The sequence below is a fragment of the Centruroides vittatus genome, unplaced genomic scaffold (genome assembly GCF_030686945.1).
Source record: "Centruroides vittatus isolate TY-2023 unplaced genomic scaffold, ASM3068694v2 contig_2726, whole genome shotgun sequence".
Lineage (NCBI taxonomy): Eukaryota > Metazoa > Arthropoda > Arachnida > Scorpiones > Buthidae > Centruroides > Centruroides vittatus.
Window position 1 is genome coordinate 124,321 of NW_027121735.1, and position 14,420 is coordinate 138,740.

Below are 14,420 nucleotides of genomic sequence, written 5' to 3' on the forward strand. Positions count from 1 at the left end.
AATATAGTTTCTCGAGATTAAATGTAGAGAAATTCCTAAATTTGAAAATGCAAATAAGCTATTTTTGTATCTTAACATTTTAAATTTAAATAATTTTACTGTGCTGTATCAAAATTAAATGCTTTTCTATTGACCAAAAGCTAGAATGTATTCAAAAGCTATATCAATAGTATCGAAAATATATTATTTTACATAATTGATTTGTTTGCACGATTTAAAGTATACATTAATTGAAAGTAGTATGGCTTTTAAAAAATATTCTCTTTATTTTATGATTAATACATAATAATAATAATAATAATAATAAATAGTGGGTAGAGTCTACTCGAGGATCTAGATCAAAGGTTTCCGAACTTTGACTATCGACCCTTTTGAGGATTTCTTGACCTTTATCAACCCCTCTTTTCTTGCGAATACAGTTTATAATAATTAAATAAATTTGAGCTGGTATTAAATCCACTTATTGTTTTAGTGGAAAAGATCTACGTACAGTGTACAAATTTACAACATCCCGAATAGTTATACACCTTATCCATTGTACTCATAATTTTTTATGAATCATTGCCTTACCAATTGACCCGAAAATGTCTTATCAATTTCTTTATCGACGACTTCGGCACCTTTTATGTAGACTGAAGGGAGTGAGGTGATGAGAAAGAAGGACTGCCTTAGTAGATTCTCTCTTCTTAGTAGTCTTCAGTAGAATCACTCATCTACTAGTGAGCTATGACAGCATTTCTCAAATTGGAATTCTAGGTCTATGTCAGTCTTTTAAAACATTTTTAAAGTTAACGAATCATATGTGTCATTTGTTTATTTTATAACTATTTTTAAGCAAGCAGTTATTTATTCGAGTTGCCGGTATTTCTCGATATGGTAGTTGCCGTTTGCCCTTGTCACGTATTGTTCTTACAACTGACATTTCGTTGAATGATTAAATTAAAATATAGATACAGTTGTTTATTAATAAAGAACTATATCTATTTTAATTTAATCATTCAATGAGATTGTAATAAAAGATAAAACATTAGAATCTGGTGGTCTCGTTCTTTCTATATCAATTGTACAAATTTTTAGCAAAGGATGACGACGAGTTGCGAGGGCTCCGCAAAAACAAACTTTTCCTTGTTTAAGGGCTTCACTTTACCAAGAAGTTTGGGAAACACTAGGCTATGGAACTTAATATTCTTTTATCTATATATTTTTTATACGAATCTATAGTAATTTAATTATTTAACTTAATAGTTTTTACGTTAAAAATGATTTAAATATTCGCTATCATTCTTCTTTATAGGTTATGATTATTCAGTTTATATTACTTTATACTTGAGTATAATTACTGGAATATTGATTATATTATTATTTTTACATTTTATATAAGTTTATATATAAAGTAGAAATTACACGGGATGGTGCAAAAGTAGGTATACAGTTGTAAATCTGAGAAATACAGATGTTTTGATATCTTTTTATTGTTTTGTATTCCTTATTTGTGATATAATTTATGCATAAAAATGATTTTCTCCATAATAACAACTGTATACCCCCTCTGTATATAATAGATACATAAATAATGTATATATGATGCGTACAAAATTTAGTATATTAACATTTAAGCACTTTCAGAATAGTAATTTAATTTTCGATTCTAAAAAAAGAACATCATTGCCATTCGTTCTGTTCTTTAAATAAATTTTTCGGAAATTTTACGATTTAAATATTTTAGAAACAAAATTTATGCATTTTAACATTAATTACGAAAGAAACGCAGCTGTTACTTATTAAATTTGTCGATAACTCGGCTTTAAATAACTTTAAATGAATTCTTTACTAATTCAATTGTAAATATGTTTTAAATATAGTAACCTAAATGTATGCTTTTAATTAGTCGAATTAACAGAATTTAATTTCTGAGCGTTTTAATCTTTCCAGGTAGAAGAATATTGCATCCCAATGGCTTGGAGATCAAACGAAGTGTTTGGTATTTTAGTAAAATCTTCCGTAGAAGATCTTAACCTTCTTGGTGCTGCATTTTTAAATGATCAGCTATGTATGAGTGAAGGAAAAGAGATACATAAAATGATGAGTATGTGCTTTATTTACCATATTTTCTTATCATTTTTAATACAATTTAACTTTGTATTTAGCACAAAAGTATTGTTTATTATTTGTAATTAATTAAAATTACTTTAAACAATTCATGCAATTCTATTTTCACTTAAACTTAAACAGATTAAATATAACATTTAACTCTCTTTGAATTAAATCGTATCCAGATTACACACACATTCAAATTTTAATAGAGCAGAAACTGGAATTTAGGCTTGAAAGAGTAAAAAGCGAGCAAAATTTGGTGCAAAGTAGCCAAACCTGGCATCATTGTATGCACTCCTCGATATGCAAACTAGCACACGTTTGCATGGGTCCACAGTAGTTTAAAGGGGATGGGTGTTCTTAAAGTTTAACCGGTATTTTCCGAGTACAGTAGAATGGTCCAATAAAATTGTTTGAATTGCTTTACGATCAGAGGTCAAACTCGTTGTTGTTTACTAAGAGGAAAAAATCTATTTTAATCAAAATAGAACATTTATTTCAGTACTAATTTTTAATGTTTATATCAAAAACTGTAAAAAGCAACCATAACTGGAAGTGGGGTTATTTCTTGAAGGTTGTGGAGTTAATTTATGGTTTAATGAATCCTGGTAAAATTTTTGTTTGCTTTATTACATGAAAATTAACATTGTGACAATGGCGTTTTGCCGGGGCAACAGCAAATTTCGCTTTATCGGTGTTCACTTTAAGACAAGTCCACTGGAATAGGTAATCAGTCTTTAAAGTTTTATTCTGTCCATTACTAAAGGCTATTCCTTGTTGCTGTAATCAATACTCTCTCTTATCTGCAGCTCTTTTTAATTCATAATAGCTACAGAACTATATTGAAGCATTGATCTCATCTATGCAAAAGTTTCATTGTATCATGAAAAAAGCAAGAAAATTCAAAAGAGGCCTACATATGTTTTTAACCTTTCTTTTTGTTTGCTTCTTTCTTATATATCTGTAAAAACCTTCTCATAGAAAGATTTTGTTCAAAAAGAAGACATATCTGGAAAAAGAGAACTCTAGTTAAATGCTAGTTTAAGTTAGACATATTTGTTAAGTTCTTATTTTTAATTAATATATAAATCAGCTGAAGATTTATAATTAATCCATGTGTTTTTTTTTTTTTTTTGTTTTTAATTTGTATTCTGTATAACGTTTGAATTTTTACAGCAGTGGATGTTGAAGGTAGTCCTATTGATTCTGTCCATCCATTCAGTTTTCCTCTGTCGTCACCTTCTTCTTGGTCGTCGTGTTTGCTTCAGACCGATAGCACGACATCTACTCCATTAGTTGAGCAAACGCCGGAGTTATGTGAACGATTACTTGTAGAAGGAGGAGCAGAAAATGCTGAAGTAATGTTAATAGTTTTTAAAATAAAAAATTCATTATTATATAAATAACGTAATGCATGACTGTAATAACGAGAAATACAATACACCTAAACATTATAAAAATTGCATTTAACATTTTAAATTTTGACTGATTTTTTGTATTTAGGAAGACTTTCTTCATACTCCAGTTTTTCCTCCTCTGGAAGTTATCGAACAACAAGAATACTGTGATACTTATGGTGGTTCGAATGAATCTCTTGCCGAAAACGTTCTTTCTCTGTTAGACGAATCCTTGAGTGATTCCGAGACTTCGCTGAATGAAGATAGAGACTCATTGTGCAGTCAGTTATCAAATGAAGGAGAAGCTGCAAGTCAGTCTAGTAGTCCTAGGAAGTTAGTCGATAGTATTTATTGTAATTTAGATAATTCGATAGATGAATTTGAAGAAGCCGAAGAGTATTGTGGTAAGAATGTTTTGTAAATTATAGATTAAAATAACTTCTAACATTACTTAACAATTCAGTATTACATTTCTTACTGTTTTTTAAAATATTTTTTAAAAACTTTCTATTAAAATTTGTAAATATTTTTTATTTTTATAATCGGTGTGATTTTAGTTTATATTTTAAACTTTTCTAGCTGGAGAAGCAATGGCAGAAGGTTCTTTTTCGCCCATTCCTGATTTAGATGAAATGATTTTTATAACAAATAATATTCCTAAATTTGATGCATCTTCCAAGCCACCAAATATATTTATATATACAGGAGAAGAAGAATCTGGTCCATCCTCATTATTCAGAAGTATAAAAGACAATCTACAGTTATGTTTGAAACCTAACTGTTACACAATATACCCTCTTTCACCAACACAGGTAAAATTCTATTCATTATAAATTATTAAGATTTAACTACTGACAAATTTTTGAACATTTTTTAAATAAATTAGATTTTACTTTACACATTTAATAACAAGAAAAGATAACATGTAACTAAATATATACAGTGTTTGTACACACCTGGAAAATCAGGGAGAGTCCAGGGATTTTCATTAATGTTCAGAGAAAGTCATGGTATGTCAGGGAATTTGTTAAAAATTGTCAAAAAACCAGGGAATTTGCTTCCTTTGTGTCTTGTTCGATTTTTTTCTGACGGTATGCTTGATTAAGTGTAGCCGTCTGCAGGCATCAAGAAGTAACGTGGTGCAATACAACTTACGAAAAGGGAGGCAGAATATTTTCAGGACCCAAAATTTCTCTCAAGCTTACACAAAATTTTCCAAAAAATTTACAAAGTACACAAAATGATAAATAATTTAAATGGTATTATTTATCATTTTTCATTTTAATAATTTTGATTGCATAAATGTTATGTAATAAATGATCATTGTGTTTATGCTTCTCATTTCTGCTAAAAAAGACACAACAAAATTTGCTTTAACTAACAGTCACAATACTAGTTCTCGTTCTCACCTTTTCTCACGAAAGTTATGAGACCCATTTATTAATAATTTAACAGTGGTTACAGTTGTAGAAAATGTATAAAAATTGGCTAAAATTAAATTATCGAGCAGTCAAACAGTAATAAATTAACAAAACATAAATGCGAAAAAAAAAACAAAAAAAACACAATATCCAAGGAGTGGCGACATCCATCACCGCACCATCCAATAACAAAACAATTTCTGGTCTTTTCCAGTTTATTAATATTTCATAAAGTTCGGGAAATTTATTAAGGGAGAAATTTAATAAATATATTATTCTTTTGTACATGAATTATATAGAATCTGTTAATGAATAATAAAAAATGATTGTCTTTTTTTCAAAGCCATGTAGATTTATGTTTGTGGATTAATAATAGAATTTTAGTAATACATTTTATTTTTAATTTTAATAATTTGGCAATTATAAAAAATATATAACTGTTAATTAGAAAAAATAACTAATTAAAACATTGGAGAAGCAAAACATGTGCTTAGGAAGTCATATACTGTTTTATTTTGTCAATGTGTCATACTGTAAGAGATGTGAGGATCGGGGAATTTACAGAGTCGGTTGGGAAGTCATGGAAATTGAAACAAAAATTTGAATAGGAACCCTGTCTGTATATTGCAATTGCAATTTACATTGTAACATATTGCAATTGTTAATATAAAGCAATAGAATAATGTTACTCAGTAAATAGATCTCAATGCTACTGTAGTGTCCATATCTATGTGACTGAAACATGTTTTTCCGATGGGCCTTATAAATCCTAAGCATCTTCAAGTATCTTAGGTTGTTACTGCTCATTGCTGATCGATTATTTTGGCATTCTTTCATAAAACCCATATTCCTTATTGTTTGGCACAGACCACTAGTATTGTGATGTTCATAGTTTTCTTTACCATGTATTGATGTTCTTTGATCCTTTACTCCAAGTTACGTGCAGTAGCTTCTACATACAGAACTCCTCTGCTGAAACACTGGTTCTGCAGTGGGATGGTATATACTCCTGGGTTGTTGGGATGATTTTACTTGTGTTTATCATTTTTAAGGATACTGAATATCAAGGGATTGCATTCATATGTCATTCTTACATTGTTACTCTTGGCTACCTCCTTACATGCCCACAGGACAAAAACAGAATAAAATAAACTCTCTCAACATGATTTTTTGTTTCTTTGCAGTTGATAGAAACTTGCATTTCTGTGAACCATTGTTAATAAAAATACCAATTAATTAATTAAAATATTAAACATTTGTTTGAATTTTAATACACTTAATTAAACACCATCAGCACACTCTATGATTACAATATTTAAACTTGTATGTGCATTTGGAACTGTACTCAATTATCTCCATTATTTTAATGTCAACTCAAGATGGAATTCTATTGTAAGTTAAGGAATTACATGCAGTTTGCTAGCAACCATACCACTTGCTGTTTTGGAATTCGAACATCATTTCAATGGCATCGACAGTAGATGTCTTTTTGGGTATTCTATATTTTCAGAAAACAGAATTGATGTGTAAACAGAATTTTGTGTTTATTAACATGTTCACTGACACTCAGCATAAGGCAAAATTGCACCAAAGGTGTTGAGTTTGTTTCTTTTTTCCATAAAATATGTCACTGTTTTATACAGATTAAAAATAAAAAATTTTTCACTTTAAGAAATCTTTATGGAATTATATGTAATGATGCAAAATTAAATTATTGACATCTACCTGAGGACATATTTAATTATAGTAATTTTTATTTTCCCAGCTCTGTTATATATAACAGAGGAAAAGTATGACAATCAGTCAAAAAATCACTGCTCAGATTTTAAATTTTTTGACTCAGGACCTTGAAAGTTTGAGAAATGCAAAAAAAATTCAAGGGTTTTTCTGTATGTATAGGTGTATGTGTTTGTGGTACAATTACATTTACCCTCTTTGAAGCTTAAGGGTCGATTTACACACAACAGTGATGTGCTGGCACAGTGACCGTTTGGTGCATAAACGTCGATAAATATCACACACAGCCAGTCAGAGTGTCATCTACAACACGTAATCTGTATTCCGTCAATCATACAAGTGTTGTACATGAAATTCTGATTGTCTATGTGCGATATTTATCAACGCTTACTGCACTGTGCTGGCACTTTACTGTTGTGTGTAAATCGACCCTAATAATGCCTGTGTTTTTTGTTGAAAAATTCTGAAATTTTGAAGGGAGGCTTGTTTATTAGGGGGATTGATGCTGCTAAATTTTGGTGATTAAAGGTCAAGGGGATGAGGAGATAAAGTGGGTCATATGTCATATCTCCAGTAGGGTCAGACTTAATGACAATTATACTTGTTATTAGTATTTACAGTTTATCATAAAACCTATCCTAACCCTCAAAATTAAGCTTTCTGCTATTTCATAATAGTTAAAGATATAAGAAGTTTCTTAATAAAATATCATAACGGATAGTGTCACCAAATGTTGCTAGGAAAGTTAAGCAATTCATTGCTGGATTTTTCATTACTTATTTTCTGGAAAACTAAGAAAGTAAACTTTAAAATATACCTTTGAAAATGTTTTTCACACTTCCAGATGATGATAAATAGCATCCAAAAAAACGTGCACTTCATTTACCAAAAAAATTCTGGCACATAGATGATGCAAAATTGCATCATCTGGCAGTGAACAGTTAAAGTTAATTAAAAAAAATGTAGTTTTCTGGTTTATTTTAAGAAGAAACTAATAAGTATGATGAGTGAAGACATCAAATCAACAATAGTTCATTAATTAACCTCAGAAACTTTGCTTATGTGGTTTCGCTTAATTATCATTTGCATTATCTCAAATGCATTTCAATATAATTTTGCATGGAATCTGATGGAATGCCAAAATCTCAGAAAGAAAGGATAGCCATAGAACAGAAACCACAAAAGATTAGAAAGACCTGTGAAGTTAAATGAAAAATGATAAAGGAGAGAAACATCAAGGAAGAAATACTATGAATAGAACAGAACGGATGGGTGGAAGAATTGTCGGAAGGTCAGAAGGCATCAGATTCTAACTATATTTTTAGAGAAAGGGGTTGTAATTACAAATAACAGTATTTTATAAGACTGTGCAATATTTTATTTAGTCCACCTGACTGCTAGTTCATTCCACCCAGTTAGTGAACATTTCTGGGGGAAAACACTGAAATGATTGTATGTTTTAACTTTTTATTTGATGTCAGTGATATCTATTCAAGTGGTCTTTCAAATTTGAAGAGGAACTGGACCAGATATGAATTATATGACAGATGATTGAGAATCTGTTATTAAAATTGCTGTATTATTTTTTTGCTCTCCTTGCTCTTCGGCAGACATCATCATTAAAGAGCAAAACTGACAAACTTAGATCAGTTAAATGTATATTGTTTCACATCAAATGAAGTGAACTATGCAGTCACCGAGTTATTAAATCACTAGGGACATGAATTTTATGAAGTTAGAATAAAGGTCATTGCATGTAATGAAAAATGTTGGAATATTTTTGGTGACTATATTGAAAGATGTGTATTGATTTGTTCTTTATATTAAAAAATAGTTTGTATATAATATAGACTTTATAACTAGGGCTGTTTTAAGCACTTTTAAGACTACTAGCCTGATGTTATTAGAGGCACTCAGATAAAAGATGATGCCTCTAAGAAGGTGAGACTTCACTCGTTACCAAATATGGGTGTGTTAATATGATCCCATTTGTAACGTTGTGGCTTTTGTCTTACTTTCAGATTCATCCTCTCATATTTTCTAAAAGGTATTGCAATAATGTAGTTTATTCTCTAGTACATCACAAGAAACAATTCTATTTATTTAATTTTAAAAAAAAATTACAAAGCCTTGAGCAGTTAATACTTTCAATTAAAGTCTAAATCCCTTAAAACAGATTGAATGATTAAACCAAATCAAAAATTACTGTATTTTTCACCTTAAAGATGCATTTATATTGGATATGTGACATTCTTTGTGATTTTTTTTTTTTTCTTTTTATAAGGGAAAATATTACAGTTTAAGATAGATCTTAAGCGGTATTATTTTTCCTCCAAATACATTAAGCTTCTGTATTAAATGCAACTGAAAATTGGGTGCATTCTGTAAGCTGAATACTTCTTATAGAATATAGAAGTTTAGGGTTGATTAAAGGTCCAAAATAATTATAAAATTTTCTTTATAATTATAGGTGAATGAAATTGGTTGGAGAGATAATACAGAACTGTTAATAGTATCCTGTGATGAATTAAATGAAAAGGTGAATAAGTGTTTTAGTGCCTTTGTTCATTCGGGTGGAAAAGTTTTAAGTTTTTGTTCAAACTTAGACATACTTTCATACAAACTTTCATACGAAGACAATGTTTTGGGTAAATCCGTTGTAAAAATGAAATATAAAGAGTGGGATACAGTTTCACTTATGCGAGGAAGATTTAGATGTAGAGATGGACTTCAGAAAAAAAATGTATTTGTGTTGGGAACAAATGAAGACGACGGGGAAGCATTGATTAAAGTGTTTCATTCACAAAATAATTCTGGAATTTCTGTGATGTGTCAGGTAATGTGAAATTTATTTATGTTTCTTGTAAATTTTTTTTATAGTGTTATGTAAAAGTAATTATTACAGTAGAGCGTCGTTTATCCGAATCAATTGGGGACCGGGGTTGTTCGGATAACTCATTTTTCAGATAACCGATTACGTACGAAAAAATATATTAACCTATCCGATGTTGAAATTTTTCTCCGTTGCGTGTCGCTTCGTGTCAAATTTTCATCGATTTTAAGCCTAACGAAAATTTTTATAATAATAATCGAGACTATTGTATCGTTAAAAATTATTTATTTATTTTGTACAAACAAAAGAAATATATTGAAAAATATAAAAACAAAAAAATTATACTTTAGAAGTTAATCTAGTATCAAAAATATTCGATTCGGCACGACACAGTCAGACTGGAAAGCTTTCGGGTAAACGATGCTCTACTATATTTTATAAGTATATAAAGATAAATGCTACATTCCAGTATGCATTAATCTTAGACACAATCAATGTGCCAATGAACAGTTTTAATTAACGATGAGACAATACCAAAATTTCTCCTGATTCCAATACGATTCTGATTCCAATTCTTTTGAATTATTTTAGTTTAAAAAAATTAACAATTTACATTACAAGCATGGTACATTCATTAACTAATAAACATCAGGCTTAAGAATGGAAAATGATTGCGAAATCTAGAATCAATCATTCTAAAAAACCCTGAAAATTCTCCATTTATCCTATACACGATAAGCATGCTTTTGTTGTTTATTACAAAATAAATTTGTAATCTTATTTTAGATAAAGTTAATATTGCAATACTACCCTCAAAGAAATTACAGCTAATTCCTTTTTACTCAAAGAATTATCCCATCGTGTCAGTTAAGGTTGCCATCTTCGGAAACTGCTGCGTCAGCTGACGCGATGACCAAGGAGAGGGGAAAGATAAATGAGATTCCTTTTTCACACTTCTCACGATCGGCTTGCTTTGTAAATGCTTCAATTCCATCGTATTTAACACTAAATGAGATTCGGTAAATGATTCTGCGAGCCGAACAAACTCCACGAAACTACTGGTATAAAGAAATAAAAATACATAATGCTTACAACCCAGCATGAAGTAGATTTAATTAAATGAAAAACAAACGTTTTTCTCTGCTTTTAAGTCGTCGTGGTTAAAAAAGGAGGGAAATGTTTGTTTTTTTGTTTAATTAAATTCACTTCGTGCTGGTTTGGAGCTGAACAAATCATCTTCGTCACGAATTAACCAGTTTTTGAATTCATTCACTTCGGCCGCAAATGTCTAGACTGACTCTTGAAAAATAAATTTATAAAACAAAAATTGGTTAATGTTACCTTAGGTAGCCAAGATGGCGGCTGGTCTCTAATTCCAGCAAGCAAACAGTGGGATGCACGTTCTAACCTAACTTAACCTATTCTAATAAATTACCATAATTATCAGCAACCAAATTATTAGAGTAGGTTAGGTTAGAACGTGCGTCCCACTGTTTTCTCGCTGGAATTAAGAGACGAGCCGCCATCTTGGCTACCTAAGGTAACATTAACCCAAAAAGGAATGAAATTACTAAAAAAAATTAATATAAATTTAAATTTGATTATCTTTTGTATGAAACAATACTAAAACAATTTCTATAGTTCTATCGTACAAGATAAGAAAGTTGCAATTAATTAAAAAAATTGTAATTAAGGGTTCAAAAATAAAGGCCCAATTAATGCAAAATTAAATAAACAAAAATGAATGAAACTAAATTAAACAAAACAAAAATTGAAAATAAAATCAAAATCATGTACTCTTTTCATTGTCAACATGAAAGTTTGTCATATTTTCAAGGAACTCGTCGATATTAACAAAACGAATTACTTTAGTTCATCATAATGCATTCCATCTACGAGGGAAAGCCGCATTAAAAATGCTGAAATGGTGGAACATGTCGAGCGCGACATCACTTCCACAATTCCCTACACACACGTGTGCGGTAACAAAAATACTTGACACGAAAATATAATTATTATATATTATTTAAAACAAAAGTAAAAATTTACTAACAAATTTAGTTTTCCACATGTTACTTTGCATATCGACCATATGACTCAACTCCATGACTAACCCGACTTCACTCGATACTTTTTAGGGGCCATCCATAAATTACGTAAGATATTTTGGGGTAAGTGGGGGTCAAGGATTTCTTACGATTTTTTACTCAGGGGTAGGGGTTAATTAACTAATTAATAATTATATATTTTGAACCTAAGATTTTTAGGGTTTCACAAGAAAAATGGTTTTTGTTAAAATTTTTTTTAAAATCGTGCCTAAATATTACATAAAATAGGGAAGGGGAGGGGATCAAAGAAAATATTACGGTTTCTTACACAGGGGTGGGTGGGGGTCTAGAATGGCCGAAATCACCCTTACGTAATTTATGGACGGCCCCTTATTGAGCTGTAGTTTTACCAATGCTTTGTATCGTTGCATTTAACTTTTTTGGTATTTTGAGAATTTTTACTATTAATCTACTGTGGTTTATCCGAATTATAGAAAAAGCTATGTTAAATATTTGAAATTTTACGAAATAGAATTTTTAATGTGGAATTTCGAATTTTAAATATTCCAATTAGAATTTCTGTTTAATAATAAATGTTACTATTAATTTCCAAAATTGGAATTTAAAATGTTTGAACTAGAGAATTATTAATATTTTAAGAATAATTCAGGGGATACTATAGATTACTATCTATGGAATTTCGGGACTTTGAGTATATATCTGAACTGAGGGGACCGAGACGAGTTCAACGATACCCTACTTTTGGACTGGAGACAAAAAATAATAAAGTTATCATACTTTTTTCGGCGATCGCGCGATGATAGGGAGTCGCGTCGTTCTCCGCTAAGTCGGCCTCGCTATCGCGATCGGGAGACCCGTCGCTTGCCGTTAAAATTGCCTTTAGTAGACGTTTCCCCCCTTTTTTACTTTGTTCAAGAACTACCGTGAATCGATCACTAGTTTAGCACATGGCGGCGTGTGGTGGCGCCCACACGAGAGGTCAGTCGGGCCGCCATGTTTGCTGCCATAAGTAATATTAACCGAAATGGCAATCGCGCGATGATCGGAAGTCGCGTCGCTCTCTCCGCTCTCGTATCGCGTGTTTAACCCTACTGGAGATGACCGTAGTCCGACATCATGGTTTGCAGACTTTACCGCAAGATGGCAGTACTAGCAACTATGGTGCCGTCTTCGTGAGAGCATTAAAAAAGTATGGTAAGTGAAAAAGTATGATAACTTTTTTTATTTTTCGTCTCCGGTCCAAAAGTAGGGTATCGTTGAACTCGTCTCGGTCCCGTCAGTTCAGATATATACTCAAAGTCCTGAAATTCCATAGATAGTAATCTATAGTACACCCATAATTCAGACCTAGAACTTGACAGTAATAAATACAAAGCCCACATATGAAAACGTTTCAATTTTGCATTATTTTCAATGATGGAACTGACCTTGAGGTTTTGTACAATAAAAACTCGATATAACGGACGGTTGCTGATGTCGGTCTGGCCAAAAGTAGAAGAAAATTATTTTTAAAAAACTCATTTCTTGTAACTGACTCCTGCTACTTCGGATTATTTTTTAGTCCTCGCAGACCATGGTTATTACGGATTTTTTAGTCGCTGTTTCATTTAGTCGAGTCATTGTTTTACAGTCACTTCTTCAGTTACTATCAAGATTGAGGCCGAAGTTTTCAACGCGAAAACATGTACTGTACATCAGACGTTCAGCGCCGTCTTCCTGTAAGCGTAGAAGTTTGACAATGGCATTTGGAACGTCAAGCATGATTCCACTGACGTTCCAAACGTCATTGTCAAACTTCTACGCTTACAGGAAGACGGCGCTGAACGTCCGACGTACATGTTTTCGTGTTGAAAACTTCGGCCTCAACCTCTCTATTATCACCTCGATTTACGTCCAAAGTTGCGGAACCGAACCCCAAGTGACTATTTATTTCACCATAGTTACAGTTTTATTCATTTTATTCGACAAAAGTAAACACAAAATTAATGTAAAGTTTATTTTAATCATTTTTTTGGTGTAGATTTTCACCTTACATTCAGTTTTGGTTTCTTTTTCCGATCGACTTGTTTTTTGGGCTGCAGTTTGAAAAATTTGCAGATCTATAAATTCCCGCTGTCGTCCATCTATCTGTCTTTCCTTAAACTAGGGGCAGGAGGCCCCAATTAACTATTTACGAACTCCTGGTTCAAAACCAAAGTCACGTTATTTCAATTCAAAAATTTTTTCGTAAAAGGAGTTAGATAAATGACCGGCACGACTCTATTGCTAGGAAAAGTATGCTGTATGGGGGAAAGTCACTACTAATTTGAGTTAGAGAACATATATCTTAAATTAGATTAATTAAAAATATGATTAAAAATTGCAGCCCAGCATTCTTTAGTTTTTGTTTCATTTCGCCATGAGTGATGCGTTGTGGATTTGTTTGTAAAGCGAAGATATGGATCATAAAAGATGATGATAAGCTTTAGATTTAATACAAAAAATAGATATATTTCGTTAGATTGAAGATGGAAAATATCAAGCTGAAGTTGGTAAAGAAATGTCTCCAAATAAACAGACAACTTCAGACATTTCGATAGCGAGAGAAAAACAACAACAGACTTTTCTTAAATGTGACAGTTCTACTAAAACTAAAAAGTCTTCTACTTAGTCTTATATAATTTAGGCTGCGTAATAGGGTAAAATTTTATATTAAGAAAAGTACAGCAGTAGCAGCCGTTTTTACTCTTCGTTTTTCGCTTTAATCTAACAATAATTTTTTTTTCATGTAGGCTTTTTTCTTTTAGTTAATGTTACCTTAGGTAGCCAAGATGGCGACTCGTCTTCGATTCCAGCAAGCAGAAGACAGGAAACATTAGGGGCGCACGTT

The 14,420-nt window shown here is 31.3% G+C and overlaps 1 protein-coding gene across 3 annotated transcripts in view; it reads left to right on the forward strand.

Moving 5' to 3' along the window:
• Hcs (holocarboxylase synthetase-like protein) overlaps nucleotides 1-14,420 on the forward strand; it is a 30,831-nt gene that overhangs the window by 3,204 nt on the left and 13,207 nt on the right. For 2 of the 3 annotated variants that reach the window (XM_067266308.1, XM_067266310.1), the window contains 5 exons: nucleotides 1,933-2,086; nucleotides 3,271-3,452; nucleotides 3,598-3,895; nucleotides 4,071-4,303; nucleotides 9,120-9,485. In XM_067266308.1, coding sequence (XP_067122409.1) covers nucleotides 1,933-2,086; nucleotides 3,271-3,452; nucleotides 3,598-3,895; nucleotides 4,071-4,303; nucleotides 9,120-9,485 — 1,233 coding nt within the window. The remainder of the gene's footprint in view (nucleotides 1-1,932; nucleotides 2,087-3,270; nucleotides 3,453-3,597; nucleotides 3,896-4,070; nucleotides 4,304-9,119; nucleotides 9,486-14,420) is intronic. The other variant, XM_067266309.1, reaches the window with a different exon arrangement.